This window comes from Myotis yumanensis, unplaced genomic scaffold (genome assembly GCF_028538775.1).
Source record: "Myotis yumanensis isolate MYYU_CA2020_CCGP unplaced genomic scaffold, mMyoYum1.0.hap1 SCAF_1, whole genome shotgun sequence".
In the NCBI taxonomy this organism is placed as follows: Eukaryota; Metazoa; Chordata; class Mammalia; order Chiroptera; family Vespertilionidae; genus Myotis; species Myotis yumanensis.
In genome coordinates this window covers 39,803,481-39,818,225 of record NW_027223752.1, presented here as the reverse complement: position 1 = coordinate 39,818,225, position 14,745 = coordinate 39,803,481, and the positions used below count along the sequence as shown (strand labels likewise).

Here is a 14,745-nt window from a genome sequence, read left to right as displayed (position 1 = left end):
AAAAAGAATTCATTTGTCCTTGACTAGTGGGATTTTCTCTTTCTGGTAGCACAGGGATAACAACACCAGATTCATTGCTAATCCAAAATCTACTTTTCATCAGAATTTTCAACACTGGTCAACACCAAAGCTTTGTTCACACTATTTTTAAAAGAAGCAAGTTTAATTTCTTCATCTCTTTTAAATATAATTTTGTTCCTGTTTAATTGAAAGCATAATGCAGTTGTAAAAAAACAAACAAAAATACTAACTGGTAGCCAAGATATGTACTTCCAAATTGTTAGCCCCCTGACAGGAAGTGGCCATATGATATAAATGACATCTGATTAAAGCAGCTGTCTCTTTGCCTTTTTTTTTTTAAACTATCATAAAAACTTGGCTGAGGTTCAAAGCCCTTTCATCAGTGTTGCAGGGAATTTGGTCATGTGATAAAGGTATTTTACCTTCAGTATTAGGTTTTGAATTAGCCTGTTTACAACCAGCAGTGGTGCCGAAGTTTTAAAAGTCATGTTGAATCAGCAACATGAGGGAGGCAGCATTGCTTTCATTCCAGCCATGTAGTTGGAGAAGGAAATGATTGGGCATCATATTCCTCGTGGCTAATATCCTGCAAGGTTTTTTCTAAAATTGTAGAATCAGAACTTGAGAGCTTAGAAGGGACCTTAGAAATCTACTAGTGGAAAAGAGAAAAAAATGGAAAGGGAAATGGAATTAGCCAAATTCAGGGGCAGGATTCTTTTCGTTCTCAGCAGGAAACACATGTTTATCTGGAAAAGATTTTGGTTGGACAGGTTGTTTGTATAAGAATCTTTTTTTTGTGAGGAAGGAAGACTAACCTGAATTTGGAAGCTGGGGTGGGGGTGGAAAGAGCAGTCCCTAAGCTTCCAGGGAGTGAGAAAAAAATACAGATATTTCAAATAGGAAAACTCTACTTTCACAGAGATGATATGCTAATGCTATTAGTTTACTTTTAAGTTAGTCGTGCTGTATATTTATTTTATAAGAGATGGTGGTTAAATGGTAACTTTAGTATTAAATGATATAAAAACAGAAATGGCAACTTTTTAAAAGATGTGAAAAACGTATGTCCATACTAAAACCTGCACACAGATGTTTACAGCAGCTTTCTTCATAATTGCCAAAACTTGGAAGCAACCAAGATCCTTGTCAGGAGGTGAAAGGATAAACAAACTGTAGTACATCTGGACAATGCAGTGTTATTCAGCGCTGAAAAGAAATGAACAATCAAGCCATGAAAAGTAAAAAAGAACCTTAAATGCATATTAGTAAGTGAAAGAAGCCAATCTGAGAAGGCTACTTACTATATGATTCCAACTTTATGACACCCATAAAAGGCAAAACTATGGAGACAGTAAAAAGTTCTATGGTTTCAGGATGTGGGAGGGGGAGGAGATGAATAGGCAAAGCACAGAGGATTTTTAAGTAGTAAAAATACTCTGTATGATATTATAACGATGGGTTTATATAATTTCACACTTGTCCAAACCCATAAAATATACAGCACCAAGAAAGAACCCTAAGGTAAACCATAGACTCTGGGTGATATATGTCAGTGCAGGTTCATCTTCCTAGCTAATGTACCATTCTGGTGAGTGATGACGATAATGGGAGAGGCTGCACATGTGTAGGGAAGAGGGTATATGACAAATCTCTGTTCCTCCTCAATTTCATTGTAAACCTAAAACTGTTATAAAAAATAAAATGTTTAAAAATTATGGGAAGATATATTGGGAAAATAGCACAGAGTATGACACTATTTATGTAAAATTGTATAGCTATACAGTGTATATATATATTTGGCATGTTCACCAAAATATTCGAAGTGATTCAAATTATAGGAAGATTTAAGATGCTTTTTAAAAAAGCAACTTTTTCTTTGTAATTTTTCTGTGTCATTTGAGTTTTCTCTATAGTGATCATATGTCATCTTTGTGAAAAACAACAACAAAAGAGCAAAAAGTGACATTTTACATGTTGCCTCTGCTCTGCCAGTTGAAACCATATTATGTCCTCATTGTTCTCTTACGTTAAGTTCAAAGGTTTATTGTCAGGGAGGGCAGGAGATAGCATGAGTGGGACAATTTCTCCCCAGTTAAGCTTAGTAATGAAGGAGAAAAGAAAAATAGCCAGATAATTGGAAAATGCTTCCATTTTTAAACATATAAAATAAAGATACCTTCTCTAACGTAAGCTTGGAGTCAAAGATAATGCCATTTTGAGGTCTTTTCCAGGTAGTGAGGATGACAGTGAGATAATGACCCAATCCAAGTCTGATGGCACAGAAACACGTTTCCTCTGCATCCTGAAAGCTGGTGGTTATGATCCACTGAGCAATGTTTAAATTTCATTCTAAAAAACGGAAGAATGAAGAAGTGGCAGCTGGGGTTCTATTGATGGATGAAATCAGTGGCGGGAAATTAAATATTTATAGAATCACACAACAGAGTAGAAATTCTCACCAGTTTTGTAAAGGGAATTGTAGGATTCTTGTTTTTAATCTTAAGGAAAAAGAGGGAATTTCCGTCATTAAAAGATGTGTGCAGAGAGAGGAGTAGGCACGATACTAGTTGAAGATTATTATTGTAAGAATTTTCTATTTATACTTGACCTCGTTCCAAAAAGAGTTTGAAGCAGCTTGTTAGGAAATACATGTAGTAGCAAAATATAAATAAGAAATCAGGACCAGGGTGAGTATAAAGTTATTCTATGACAGATGACATGGATGCCTTTCTCATATTTTCTCTCAGATCACAAAGGAAGGCTGGAAATAAGGGAGAACTAATACCCCTTCCCCTGAAGCAGCCATCAACTAATGACAGATGGGAGCTAGAGGATATATGTCCCAGTTTCCTTGTCCCTTGAGGATGCTCTACCAACTTCTTGAGATCCCCAAAGGAGCCCAGTCTAATGGCAGGATGAAAGAGAGGAGATGGGATCCTGAGAGACATGGGTACCTACTGAACAGACTTAGTAGAGGAGTGTAAGATCTCCTGGCTTCTTTATTAAAGGACCCCTGGTCCTCCAAGGTTGACAACAGGGAGACCTTGCACCTAGGCAATGTGGCTAGACCTTGTCTCACTTTTCACTAGGACCCTCTCTTCACCATGATAGCCCCCAGAGGGTGGTGGCTCCCCCTTTAATGCTCTCTCTGAAGCAGAGCTCAGGCCTGGCTAAACCATGTAAACTAGGCTTAAACAGTGAAAAGTGAACCGTACACAGAATAATATGCACTGGATGGTCTCTCTTAACAAAGGACAGTTAACATTCTCTGTGCCATAGTTCCTGGGTTTACTTCTAGCCTACCTCAGTCTGCCTTTGCAGGGCCTTGTAGACACCTCATTCCTGGAGCCTCAAATTCAGACTCCAGAGAGTGAGGACCAGGGAGAAAGACTAGTCACCTGACCAAGGCCCCCCCTAAAAGTCATTTTGCTCTCTGAGGACTCAACTTTCCCTCAGATGTTAGACAGTGGAAACAGCACCCTTTGGGGAAAATCTGTCCCTATTACCTACCTATGGTTCAAATAGGACAACTATAGGAAGCCTAACTTCCATACAGGAGACTCACATAGACTGTTGCAGGGAAGCCGCCTACTAAGAGTATAACATGACCCAATCCTATTTCATAAATATAACTGGATGACTGAAGGATGGATTGCAGAGGGGAGCAAACTTACTAGTATGTAGGGAGACTAGTTAGAAATTATTACATAGTCCAAATGAGAGGAGAGAGAATGCATTAACTGTACCCAATGAGCATGGGAAAGAGGGATCCAGTCAGATCATGGCAGGTTTAGTAGAAATTAATGATTGGTTGTGGGTGGAGAAGAAGGATCTGGAGATATCACTAAGTGTTTTTCTGGGTGACTCCAATGATAGTGGTATTATTATCTAGGAGAAAGAGTAGGTTGAAGAGTGGGAAGCAGGTTCAGCCTAAAAATGTCAAGTTTTAGGTAACTTAAGAATATCTTGGAGAGATGCTGAGAAGCTACTTAGAAATAAGTTTAGTAGTTAGAAACCAGAGCTAGAGCCACAGATTTAGGAGTCCTCCATGTACAACCAATTCTTAGAAGCCAAGAGAACATATGAGACCTTTGAGGAGATGAATGAGCATCCATAAAGACCGGAAGAATGATGTACAAAGAGCCTGGGGATACACAGTGAAGGGTGGGTGCAAGGGTAGTGAGAGGAACCAGATGTTGTTGGAGCCAAGGTCTCTTTCTTCAAGGACTAGAGAGAGTTTGTACTTTGAACAGGACTCACATACCAGAGGTGAAGAAGATAAGAAGATTAGAGGACAGTGGGCGGTCGGGGCTCTCTTCTTATAACAGTGGCGTGAGAGGCCTTTCCTGTGGCTCTTGATGGAACTTTGGTCCCTTGGATCCAGGCTCTGTTCTGATCTTTCTGCTGACAGAGATGGTTGGAGTGATGTGTGAGGGTGGGATCGGCTTTCATGGTGTGATGAGCCATGCATCCTATTCAAGAGGGTCAGTCTGGTAACACATTATTTTTCTCTCCTGCTTGTGCCCATGATGGTCATCCTCATTTGTTTGCATGGTAGTAGGTATTTATTTGTAGGCTGAGCTTCCTCAGAGGGAGCCAGGTCCCTGAGAAACACCTGTGTATAGCTCCTGTAGAGTCAGGTCTCTTAATATAATGGGTCTAATCACTTAGTCTGAATTTGGAAATTATTATGAATCATGTGGTTAAGCTCTTCTCAAAAACCAGAGAAGAGTCAGTACTACTCAGTGCCATTGGGGGGCTTTCGCTTGCCCTTTTTAAAACATCGACACCCTTTGTTGCAACCTTTGTGACTGTTGCTAGCACGCATTCCAGGATCCCTCCCCTCTCCTGGTTCACTAAGTCTTCTTTCTTCTTTTCCAAGCAGCTGCTAATTTCAGCCCATTTATGAAGTCTTTCTTAATTAATCAGAGGACTGGGTATGCCACTCCTGTGATTCTCTCATCACTCAACACCCACTAAATGCTCTCACCCCCTAGTTGTGTGTACTTATTGTAAAGACTCATATAAGTTACATATTTGCTTAATGCATGTCCTAATCTTTCTCTATTTATATCATTATTGTCTCAGGCAGGAATTGTTATGCATCATTCTTTATGCACACAGTTCTGTAATCAGATGGTTGCTTATTCATGGGTTTGATGACAATAAGCAAAATTATCTCCCTACCATATCTCATTACCCTTTCAGGGATATATGTTGGAGACATAAACAACATAATGGTGTCTGGTTCTTTTTAGACTACTAACTTCTGGTCAACTCGAAGGTTTTCCTGTTTGCTTTTCTCACAGTTATTCCCTCCCATGTGCACAGATGATAAAACCAATATCTCAGGAAGAAGAAAAAAAGACATTTGATAGCATAACTCAGTGCTTCAACAATAGTAAATAGAGTCTGGCGTCCCCACTTCTATCATTGGCTGCTTGACCTCTCTTAACCTTCCTGTTAGTTTCTGTTTCCTCACCAGAAAACGTATTGCTTTCCAGGAGACCCAATGTTAATAAAGGACAAAGTACAGTGCAGTGTTACCCAGAGCCTTTGGATAAAACAAGAGTGGGGGGGGTACTTGTCATCCTGGCACTAGCTAGCTGGGTGAACCTTGGGCATGGTGTTCAACTTCTCTGGGTAATGGTTTCCTAGGTATTGATTTCTCTTCTAGGCAATGAGGTGGTTGAATTAAAAATTCTTCCTATTCCTAGACCTCTATGATAGTTGGAAGTAAGGGATTTAACGACTGTTATAATAGGTAACACTTAGTTGCTACCTGCCAAGTGCTTCTCTAATTACACTACAGATTTTAGCAAGTCCTCAGAATGGCCCTGTGAGGCGGGTTCTCTTGCCCTTCATGTGCAACCAGTGAGGAAACTGAAGCATAGGGGATTAAACCACTTGCCCAAGGTCACTCAGTTTATAATGGGGAGAAGCGGGGTTCATGTCTGGCTCTGGATCCTGTGCCCTTGACCGCCACAATCTTGGCCCCTAAAAGACAAGCCGCAGAGGGGAGTAAACCTCAGTGCTTTTGAAATGAAGCAAGTTCAACTTAAAATTTAGTCACATTTGATGCCGAATGCAAGTTATTTCCTTTATGCATTTTAGTAGAGGTCCGGTGCATGAAATTTGTGCACAAAGGGGGGGGAGGTTCCCTCAGCCCAGCCTGCACTCTCTCCTATTGGGTCCCCTTGGGGGATGTCCAACTTCTGGTTTAAGCCCAATCCTACAGGGGACATCCGTCTCGCAATCTGGGACCGCTGGCTCCTAACCACTCACCTGCCTGATCGCCCCTAACTGCCTCTGCCTGCCTGCCTGATTGCCCCTAACCCCTCTGCCTGCCTTCCTGATCTCCCCTAACCTCTCTGCCTGCCTGATCACCCCTAGCTGTCCTCCCCTGCCAGCCTGATCTCACCCCCAACTGCTCTCCCCTGCCAACCTGATCTCTCCCCCAACTGCCCTCCCCTGCCAGCCTGATTGCCCCCAACTGCCCTCCCCTGCTGGCCTGATCTCACCCCCAACTCCTCTCCCTTGCAAGCCTGGTGCCCCCAACTCCTCTCCCCTGCTGGCCTGATCTCGCCCCAACTGCCCTCCCCTGCTGACCTGATCTCGCCCCCAATGGCCCTCCCCTGCTGGCCTGATCTCATCCCCAACTGCCCTCCCCTGCTGGCCTGATCTCACCCCCAATGGCCCTCCCCTGCTGGCCTGATCTCACCCCCAACTGCCCTCCCTTGCAAGCCTGGTTGCCCCCAACTGCCCTCCCCTGACAGCCTGATCTTGCCAACTGCCCTCCTCTGCTGGCCAATTTGTTTCTGATTGGTTGGTTTCTATGCCAGTCAGCATCAAAAGCTCTGCCTCCTAGGCAGCCATTGGCTCCTCACAGTTGACCCAGATTTGGTTCTGATTGGTCGGTTTCTATGCCACTCAGTGTCTCTGGGCCTATCAACAGGAACTGATCAGAAAGGCGGGGCTGATCAGCAGCCCCTGTGAAGTCCTGGAGAGAAATGGAGGGTGCGGCTGCTGGCCTGGCCAGGAGAGAGAGAGAGAGAGAGAGAGGCAAGTGCTGATCAACAGTTGCCACACAGGCTATGGATCAGACCCTGCTTCTCTCTTTAGGCCTCTCTCTGGGCCTGATTCGCAGTCCCCTCAGCAGTCAGTGCTGGGTCTCCATGGCAACCCAGCGCTGACTGCAGGACTGACTTCCGGTTGGTCGAGCCTCCAGTTGTGACAGACCCAGGGTTTTTATATATTAGGATATCAGTGATTCTGTACATTAAAAAGTGCCATGTCATAGATTTTCTTTCTCTGATATAATTTGCTCACCATCATTGGAAAGTGAGGGGCTATGATCTGTGCTTCAGAATTTTTTAGAAGTTCTTGCATAGACTTCTCCTGCTGGAATGCAAAGCCTTCAGTTCAGAGACCTACAAAAAGACTTAAGAATGCTATTACTGTGGGTTGTTTATTATTATTTTTTTTTTAGATAAAGTTAAAGCAGTTTTACAGAGACTTCAGAGACATTCCTCCCCCGCAAAGCTTCATGTTAGCAACACAAGTTTAAGTCCAGCAAAACTTTTGCAATAAAAACATACCCTGGGGTATTTTGGTGGCTCCAAATCCCATGTATTGTAAAGTTCTTCAAAAGAATGTATGGGATGACAATCATTTTTTTAACGAAACAGAATTTATATCAAAATAGTTCATCTTCATTATATCTGACATAATTGTTCTCCACCCTGTTGGTGGCATGGCTTGTGAAAACCAACTCAGGTCAGGGCTCCAGGCCCGAGTGCCTCTGGCGGCTGGAATGCGTTTCCATGCTAGGGGCACCCAGCCAGCTTCCTATTTACTTAGAGGCGTTGAGTGCCTTAGGAGCAAAACAGAAGTCGTGATGCAAGTTTTGGCTGCAAAGCATGTTAGGGTTGCCTCACATGTTCAACTAACATGTGACCTGAAAGTTCTCAAAGCCCGAGTTGGTTTAGGGCAAACCCGGATTAAACAGCCTTTGTAGTCCTTTTAACCCAGTCCTAAGTCAACAGGAGGTGCAAGCGATGAGGAAGCTCACATTGCACACTGTGAACACTGTGAAGAGGGTTGAGTCTGCACTCAGGGAAACATCGTTCAGTATGAACGCTCTCTCTTCCTGTTCATGACGTCAACCAAGAGGACCGTGTCAGAGAAAGCCATAGGTTTCTTAAATGACCAGACGTCTTACAAATTCCCAGGTGTGTGAGAGCACATGGTGAGTGTGTTTGCTTTTTAAACAAAGAGAGGCCCATGTGCGAAAGAATATGCACAGAAAAAGGGAAGAGTGATGTTTAGTTACAATGGCCATGTATGAGGTGCTTGTGAGGCACCTGGGATACAGAGGTGAAAGGGACACAGCCCCCAGTGTTGTGGAGATAAGAGAGAAGATTGAGGTGCACTCCCAGGTTGCTATGGGAACAAAGGGCGGGGGGACGTCACCTTGATTCAGGAATTGTGTGAGTCTGCTTAGGCTCTGAGGCAGATAAAGTAAGTTTAATTGAACTAGTTAATTCCAGGCGGGGTGACAGGCAGTGGCAGAGGCATGAAGGGAGTGCCTACAGCTATAAGCAGTTTCTTCCCAAGTCCTTCTGGCTATAAGAAATCACCAGGAAAATTCCTAGGGAATGACATTGCTATGGTAATAGTTGTTGAGGGGGAAAAAGGATTCTATTTATGGAATATTAAAAATGCAAGTGAGCTGACCTTTTAACCAGTCTTTATAGTATTAAGGGATTAAATAAATAAATTCTTGGTAATTAGACCCCTAGGGAGAATTTAATTTGCATCTAGATGTGATATGTTGAGTAATTCAATACAAGTTTTGTACTGGTCAGCACTAGGATCTCAGGTTGGTGATAACATAAGCTAGATAGGGTGATACCATGGGGCCAATTTTTATCATCTGCCCCAAGGGAACCTTAAAATCTGTTTATTTTTTGGTTCCTAAATGGCTTTTGTGAAAGAGAGCAGTACAATGGAGTGACCCTTCCTATGTAACCTTTATCTAAAATTGTAAGAATCTCTCAGGAATATTGATTGTGACACTATCGCCACAGGGGTGAAGGGCTGAGAACAAGGGTCTATTTTATCTTCTTTAGACAGATGCAAAACCAGAGAATGGAAACAATTAGATTGCTTGCTGAAGATTTTACACACACACACACACACACACCCCAAAAAACTGAAGCAGGCATAAATTTGGCTAGACCTTCTGAAGGCATTGGTGTCTTAGCCTAATTTATTTTGCCTATTTCTGCATTTCATTCTTTGAGATTCTTGTGTAAACCCTAATTTTTACTGTTAGAAAGAATGTAGCAATTATATGTATATAGGGTATATTCTTGTTTTTTGATATTCTTCATAGGAAAAAAATGTATTAAGTTAAATTGCTAAATGAAAAGAAATGTGTATGTAAGACATTAACAGATATTGTCTAATGCATGCCCAAAAAAATGATGGTTGCCCCAACTGGTTTGGCTCAGTGGATAGAGCCAGGTTCGATTCTGGTCAAGGGCATGTACCTTGGTTGCGGGCACATCCCCAGTAGGAGATGTGCAGGAGGCAGCTGATCGATGTTTCTCTCTCATTGATGTTTCTACCTCTCTATCCCTCTCCCTTCCTCTCTGTAAAAAATCAATGAAATATATATTTTTTAGGAAATGATGGTTGGCCCTTGAACAACACAGGTTTGAACTGTGGAGGTTCACTAATATGTGGATTTTTTTTCAATAAATACTGTAAATCTATTTTCTCTTTCTTATGATTTTCTTAATATTTTTTCTCTAGCTTACTTTATTGTAAGAATACAGTATATAACAAATAGAACATAGAACATTAATTGACTGTTAATATTATTGGTAAGACTTATAGTCAACAGTAGGCTGTTAGCAGTTAAGTTTTTGGAGGAGTGAAAAGTTATACATGGATTTTTGACTGCATGGAGTAGGGGGTGTCTATGCCCTAAACACATTCTGTTCAAGGGTCCTGTGCCTAGTTCTGTGCTAAACACTTTGAATGCATTATTTCATTCAGTCCTTGGAAAAACCTATGAGGACAGCACTTCCTGGTTTATCTTCTCATCTTACTTTTCCAAAGGTTTGTGGTTGTGGGTTTTTCTTTTTATTTTTTCAAGTTCTATTGAAATGATCATACTTATTTTCTTTCACCTGATACTACAGTAAGCTGTAATAATATATTTTCTTATACACTCATGGTTATGCTCCTGGGAAAATTCACGCTTGGTCACGTGGTTTTTCTAAGTTAATGCTGAATAGTATAGAAGTTCCCAGTTATCTAAGTGTAATTGCTACTGGGCAAAGTCTACATAAAATGAATCCTTCAAACTGAGGACTAAGTTTTGTTAATAGTTAAGAAGTGGAAGAAGGGGTTTGGAAAATGAAACTAAAATGATGAAAGTATTATATTGAACAAATTTTGTTATTTTTCTCTAGGCACTGATTTTTAGAATAAAATATTTTTTCAGACAATTTTATTATGTTAGAATACTCCCTATTTTATTTTTAATTTTTATAGTACAGTTGTAAATAGGATCTTTTTAACACGTGTTTGAGGCATTATTTCTCAGGAGTCTTTCCTTATATGTCGGCATTCAAATTATTCTCTCTTAAAATGCCTATCATGTCATATTGTGTATCAAATTTCTTTTGTTCAGTTGTTAACTGATCTGCCTCTGCCAGAGCCTTTTACCTGCCATTGGCTTTGGGTGCGGATTCTCAAACATCACTTTCCCTAGGCTGCATGAAAATTCTTCACCTTGTGCAAGATTTTCAACTTTACTTTGCGGTTAGTTTATATTACATATCAAGATGTTTGTCGCATACATTACCACATCCAATAAACTGAGAAGCCAGTGTGTGCTGGGCAGGAAAAAAAATGCTGTTATTAAGTGGAAAGGAATATTTGTGTTGGGGACTAATTATAAAAGAATAGGAAAGCAAAGACCCCATAACATGACAATTCTCAGCAATATTTTCTTAGTGTTTTTTTTTCTATTCACTTTGTAGTTAAACAAACTTCAGTAAGGAAGACCCCTGCATCAGTACTTATGAGCGAGGTTGATATATCAGCAGAAGGGGGTTACTTTTACTGGGGTCCATAATTAGAATTTAGATGGTCCAGAAACTTGATGAGAAAAAAATTTTTTCACCTATAATATAAATTAGCATTTTCTTCCACTTAAAAACAAACCACAGTGGTATTAGTAGTGCTTCTGTTGTAACAATAGAAGTCACAGATTATTTCCAGTTTTCACAGATATTATGAAATGCAGTTTATCCATATCACTGCTTCAAAATTATTATAATGACCAGGTCTGCCACTAAGTATTTAATTTGTAGAGGAAGCTCATATATCATTCTATCTCACTTAAAATATATTTTGATACTTGATTTTCTTTGCAATCTTATGTATCTTAGTTTCTTAGATTAGAAAGCTTCTTTTTGATAAGGCATCCATAAGCGTCACGGATTCTCTAAAGGACCCATGACATAAAAAGTGATTATTAACCTTGATTTCTTTTTTTTTTCTGTGTTATCTTAGACTATATCAATTATATCTTTTATTCCTAGTGTTGTCTCCCAATTTCCTTTAAAATTGGGCTCTTTCCTTCTTCCTCTCTCCTGAAACCAGTTTAAACACTAACACTATCTTGTTCCTGAAGCCGTAAAACAATCCCCTGGTGAAACCATCTGGGCCTGGATGGTGTTTGAGAGGCAGCCCTTAGAAAACTTTCTCCATTTCTTCCCCCAAAATTAGTCTACTTGGTTTCTTTAGCTCTTCTTCAATGAATTTTGATAATTTGTATTTTCATAGAAATCTATTTCTTCCAGGTTTAAAATGGATAAGCAACTTATTCTTGATGATTCCTTAATTTTCCTTTGCATCAGTGATGAATTTAAAAGCAGTATTGAAGACGTCATTTTTATTTTATTAATCACAAGTCTATTGTGATTTTTGGAAAAGTTCTAGTATAATTATGTGGGAAACATCACTTACTGTCTTTAGATGGCACATCGTTTTCAGTCTTTAAATTAGGGGCCACTATTTTGAAAACATGAGGTTAGAAAATGAACTTTGCACCTATTCCAGGTTAATTTCTACTAATTCCCAGTTAGCAGAGGTGGTGTTGGGATTGATGCTTTGGGGTAGCTCTCTCAGTGTGCTGTGAGCAGTTCCCTCAGTTTGTAAGGACCCCAAAATGAAAGCCGAATATGAGAAGCCCTGTTTCACCAGCCAGTAGTTGCAGCCATTACATGGACTGAGTCCCAGACAGCGGGACCGGGGGTAGGAGACCTGGCTGCTGCCCATGCCGGAGCATCAGAACCTTGGGAAGCCCGTGGTCTGTGCCAGGGAGACTGACCCAAGAAAGCCAGCCGTAACCAGGCAGCGGGAACCTCAGGGCTCACATAGGTCTAACCTTAAAAATTAAGAGTCTTAAGGTCACTAGAAAAGCATAATGATTGTCTGAGGTGCTTTGCATCTTGAAGAAAAAATTTAGGGAGTATTTTGGACTATCCAACTTGCTCAAACATCAAGTGCAGGTAGATTCATTACACATTTCCCCCCTTTCTTTTATCCTGCAGCCACTCTCCAGAGAGACCGAATCTTCAAACATTTTACCAGGAAGCGCCAAAGGGCTATGCGAAGGCGAGTCCACCAGATCAATGGACACAAGTTCATGGCCACGTACCTGCGGCAGCCCACCTACTGCTCTCACTGCAGGGAGTTTATCTGGTAAGAGGTGCCTGACTTCGCTCCAAAGAGTCCCATCTCAGAAGGAGAAAACAGTTTTATATCTGCAGCATGAATGGAGGGCTACGTTTTTGTGCAAACCTCTGTCATTTTTTTTTTTAAGGCAGAGGCACTTGGTTCAGAGTAATTTCTGAATATCATTCAGTTACTTTGTGTTCTGTTGGGGTTTTTTTGTGTGATGACTTTGGATTTTATACCCTTCAGCAGTCATAATCCAAGGTTAGTTGGTATTTCTATCATTTTTAACCAAGAATAGAGTCTTGTCTAAATGAAAGGCCCTAACCTAGATGTTGATAAAAGGCCTGCAAATGTGCTATCACAGCTATAGTCTTTAGGAAAAAGTTCCAGTTGCGTTTTCTGTTGAAAAAATCAAAAGCTGCAGCACCTTTGAGCCCATTTTCTCCTTTGCAGCAGTCTGTGCATTCTCGTTAGCTGACACCCCTCCTCTCCCTGTGGTTTGCTGACCCAAAGGGTGACTGTCCATTCACACCATTCTGCTTCCCTCCTTCCTGTGACCTGCCAGCCCTGTAGGCATTTGTGCTGACAACCTGTGACCTCAACTAAGGTTCTGAACGGAAACTTGTTAATTTCACTAAATTTTTTCCACCAAGGAAACATTAACTCCCATCCAACTAGCCTTGTCCGCCTGCCTCCCTCTCTCTCTCTCTCTCTCTCTCTCTCTCTCTCTCTCTTGCTCTCTCTCTCACACACACACACACACACAATATTGGTATATGTGTTACATATACATGGTTAAAAGTACGAGCTCTGGAATTCATTATCACCGACTAGATGTGTGAACAGAGACAAGTTATATAACCCATTAGTGTCTCCTCACTTATAAAATAGAGTCAATAATTTTATTTTGTCTATATAATAAACTTTTTAAAAATATATGTTTTTATTGATTTCAGAGAGAGGAAGGGAGAGTGAGAGACAAACATCAGTGATGAAAGAGAATCATTAATTGGCTGCCTCCTACACACCCCCTACTGGGGATTGGGTCTCAAATCCCAGCATGTGCCCTGACTGGAAATGGAACCCTGACCTCCTGATTCATGATTCAACGCCCAACCTCTGACCACACTGGTCAGGCTATACAATAAACTTTTATATAGTGAGTAAAGTGCCAGGCCCTATTCTTAGTATTTTTCATTACCAACTCTTTTTATTTTCATGATAACCCTATGAAGTAGCTCCTGTGACCATTATCCTTTTTTATAAGCAAACTATGGCTCAAAGACATTAACAACCTGCCCTAAATCACACTCAGGTCGTCTGGCTTCAGGGTCTTTGCTCTTAATATCATCTATCCTGTGGGCTTAGTAAAATGTGGTCTTTGTTCATTGGAATAAGAATTATATCACCACCACCAGAGCCCATACTTGGGAGAGAGAGATGAAAGCTGTAGGCATATTGTGGCCACACTTCTGCTCTCCTGGACTCTGGAGTGATGTGGGCAGAGGGGAGAAAGGCACTTCAGGTCAGGCAGCTGCGGTGGGCTCATCTGTTTGTATGGGTACCTGCATCTGTTTACTTCACCCTCTGCATGTGGGAGAGATAATGGGAGAGAGAATGCCATGCAAGGTAGTGCAGTAACACTTCAGGCTGAGGCTCAGACACACTCACAGATGAGGGTTGGTTTTCAGGAGGATTTGGGAGGTTGCCGTAGAGGCAGTGGAATGAGAATTGCCAATACCCACTCGTTTCTACCATCTAGAACAGGGGTGGGCAAACTTTTTGACTCGAGGGCCACAATGGGTTCTTAAACTGGACCGGAGGGCCGGAACAAAAGCATGGATGGAGTGTTTGTGTGAACTAATATAAATTCAAAGTAAACATCATTACATAAAAGGGTATGGTCTTTTTTTTTTTTAGTTTTATTCATTTCAAACGGGCCGGAGTTTGCCCACGGCTGAT

The 14,745-nt window shown here is 41.2% G+C and overlaps 1 protein-coding gene across 1 annotated transcript in view; it reads left to right on the top strand.

Moving 5' to 3' along the window:
- The window catches only part of PRKCH (protein kinase C eta), a 220,541-nt gene that overhangs the window by 109,100 nt on the left and 96,696 nt on the right, over nucleotides 1-14,745 (top strand). The window contains exon 3 of the mRNA XM_070418825.1: nucleotides 12,657-12,807. Within this exon, the coding sequence (XP_070274926.1) occupies nucleotides 12,657-12,807 (151 nt within the window). The remainder of the gene's footprint in view (nucleotides 1-12,656; nucleotides 12,808-14,745) is intronic.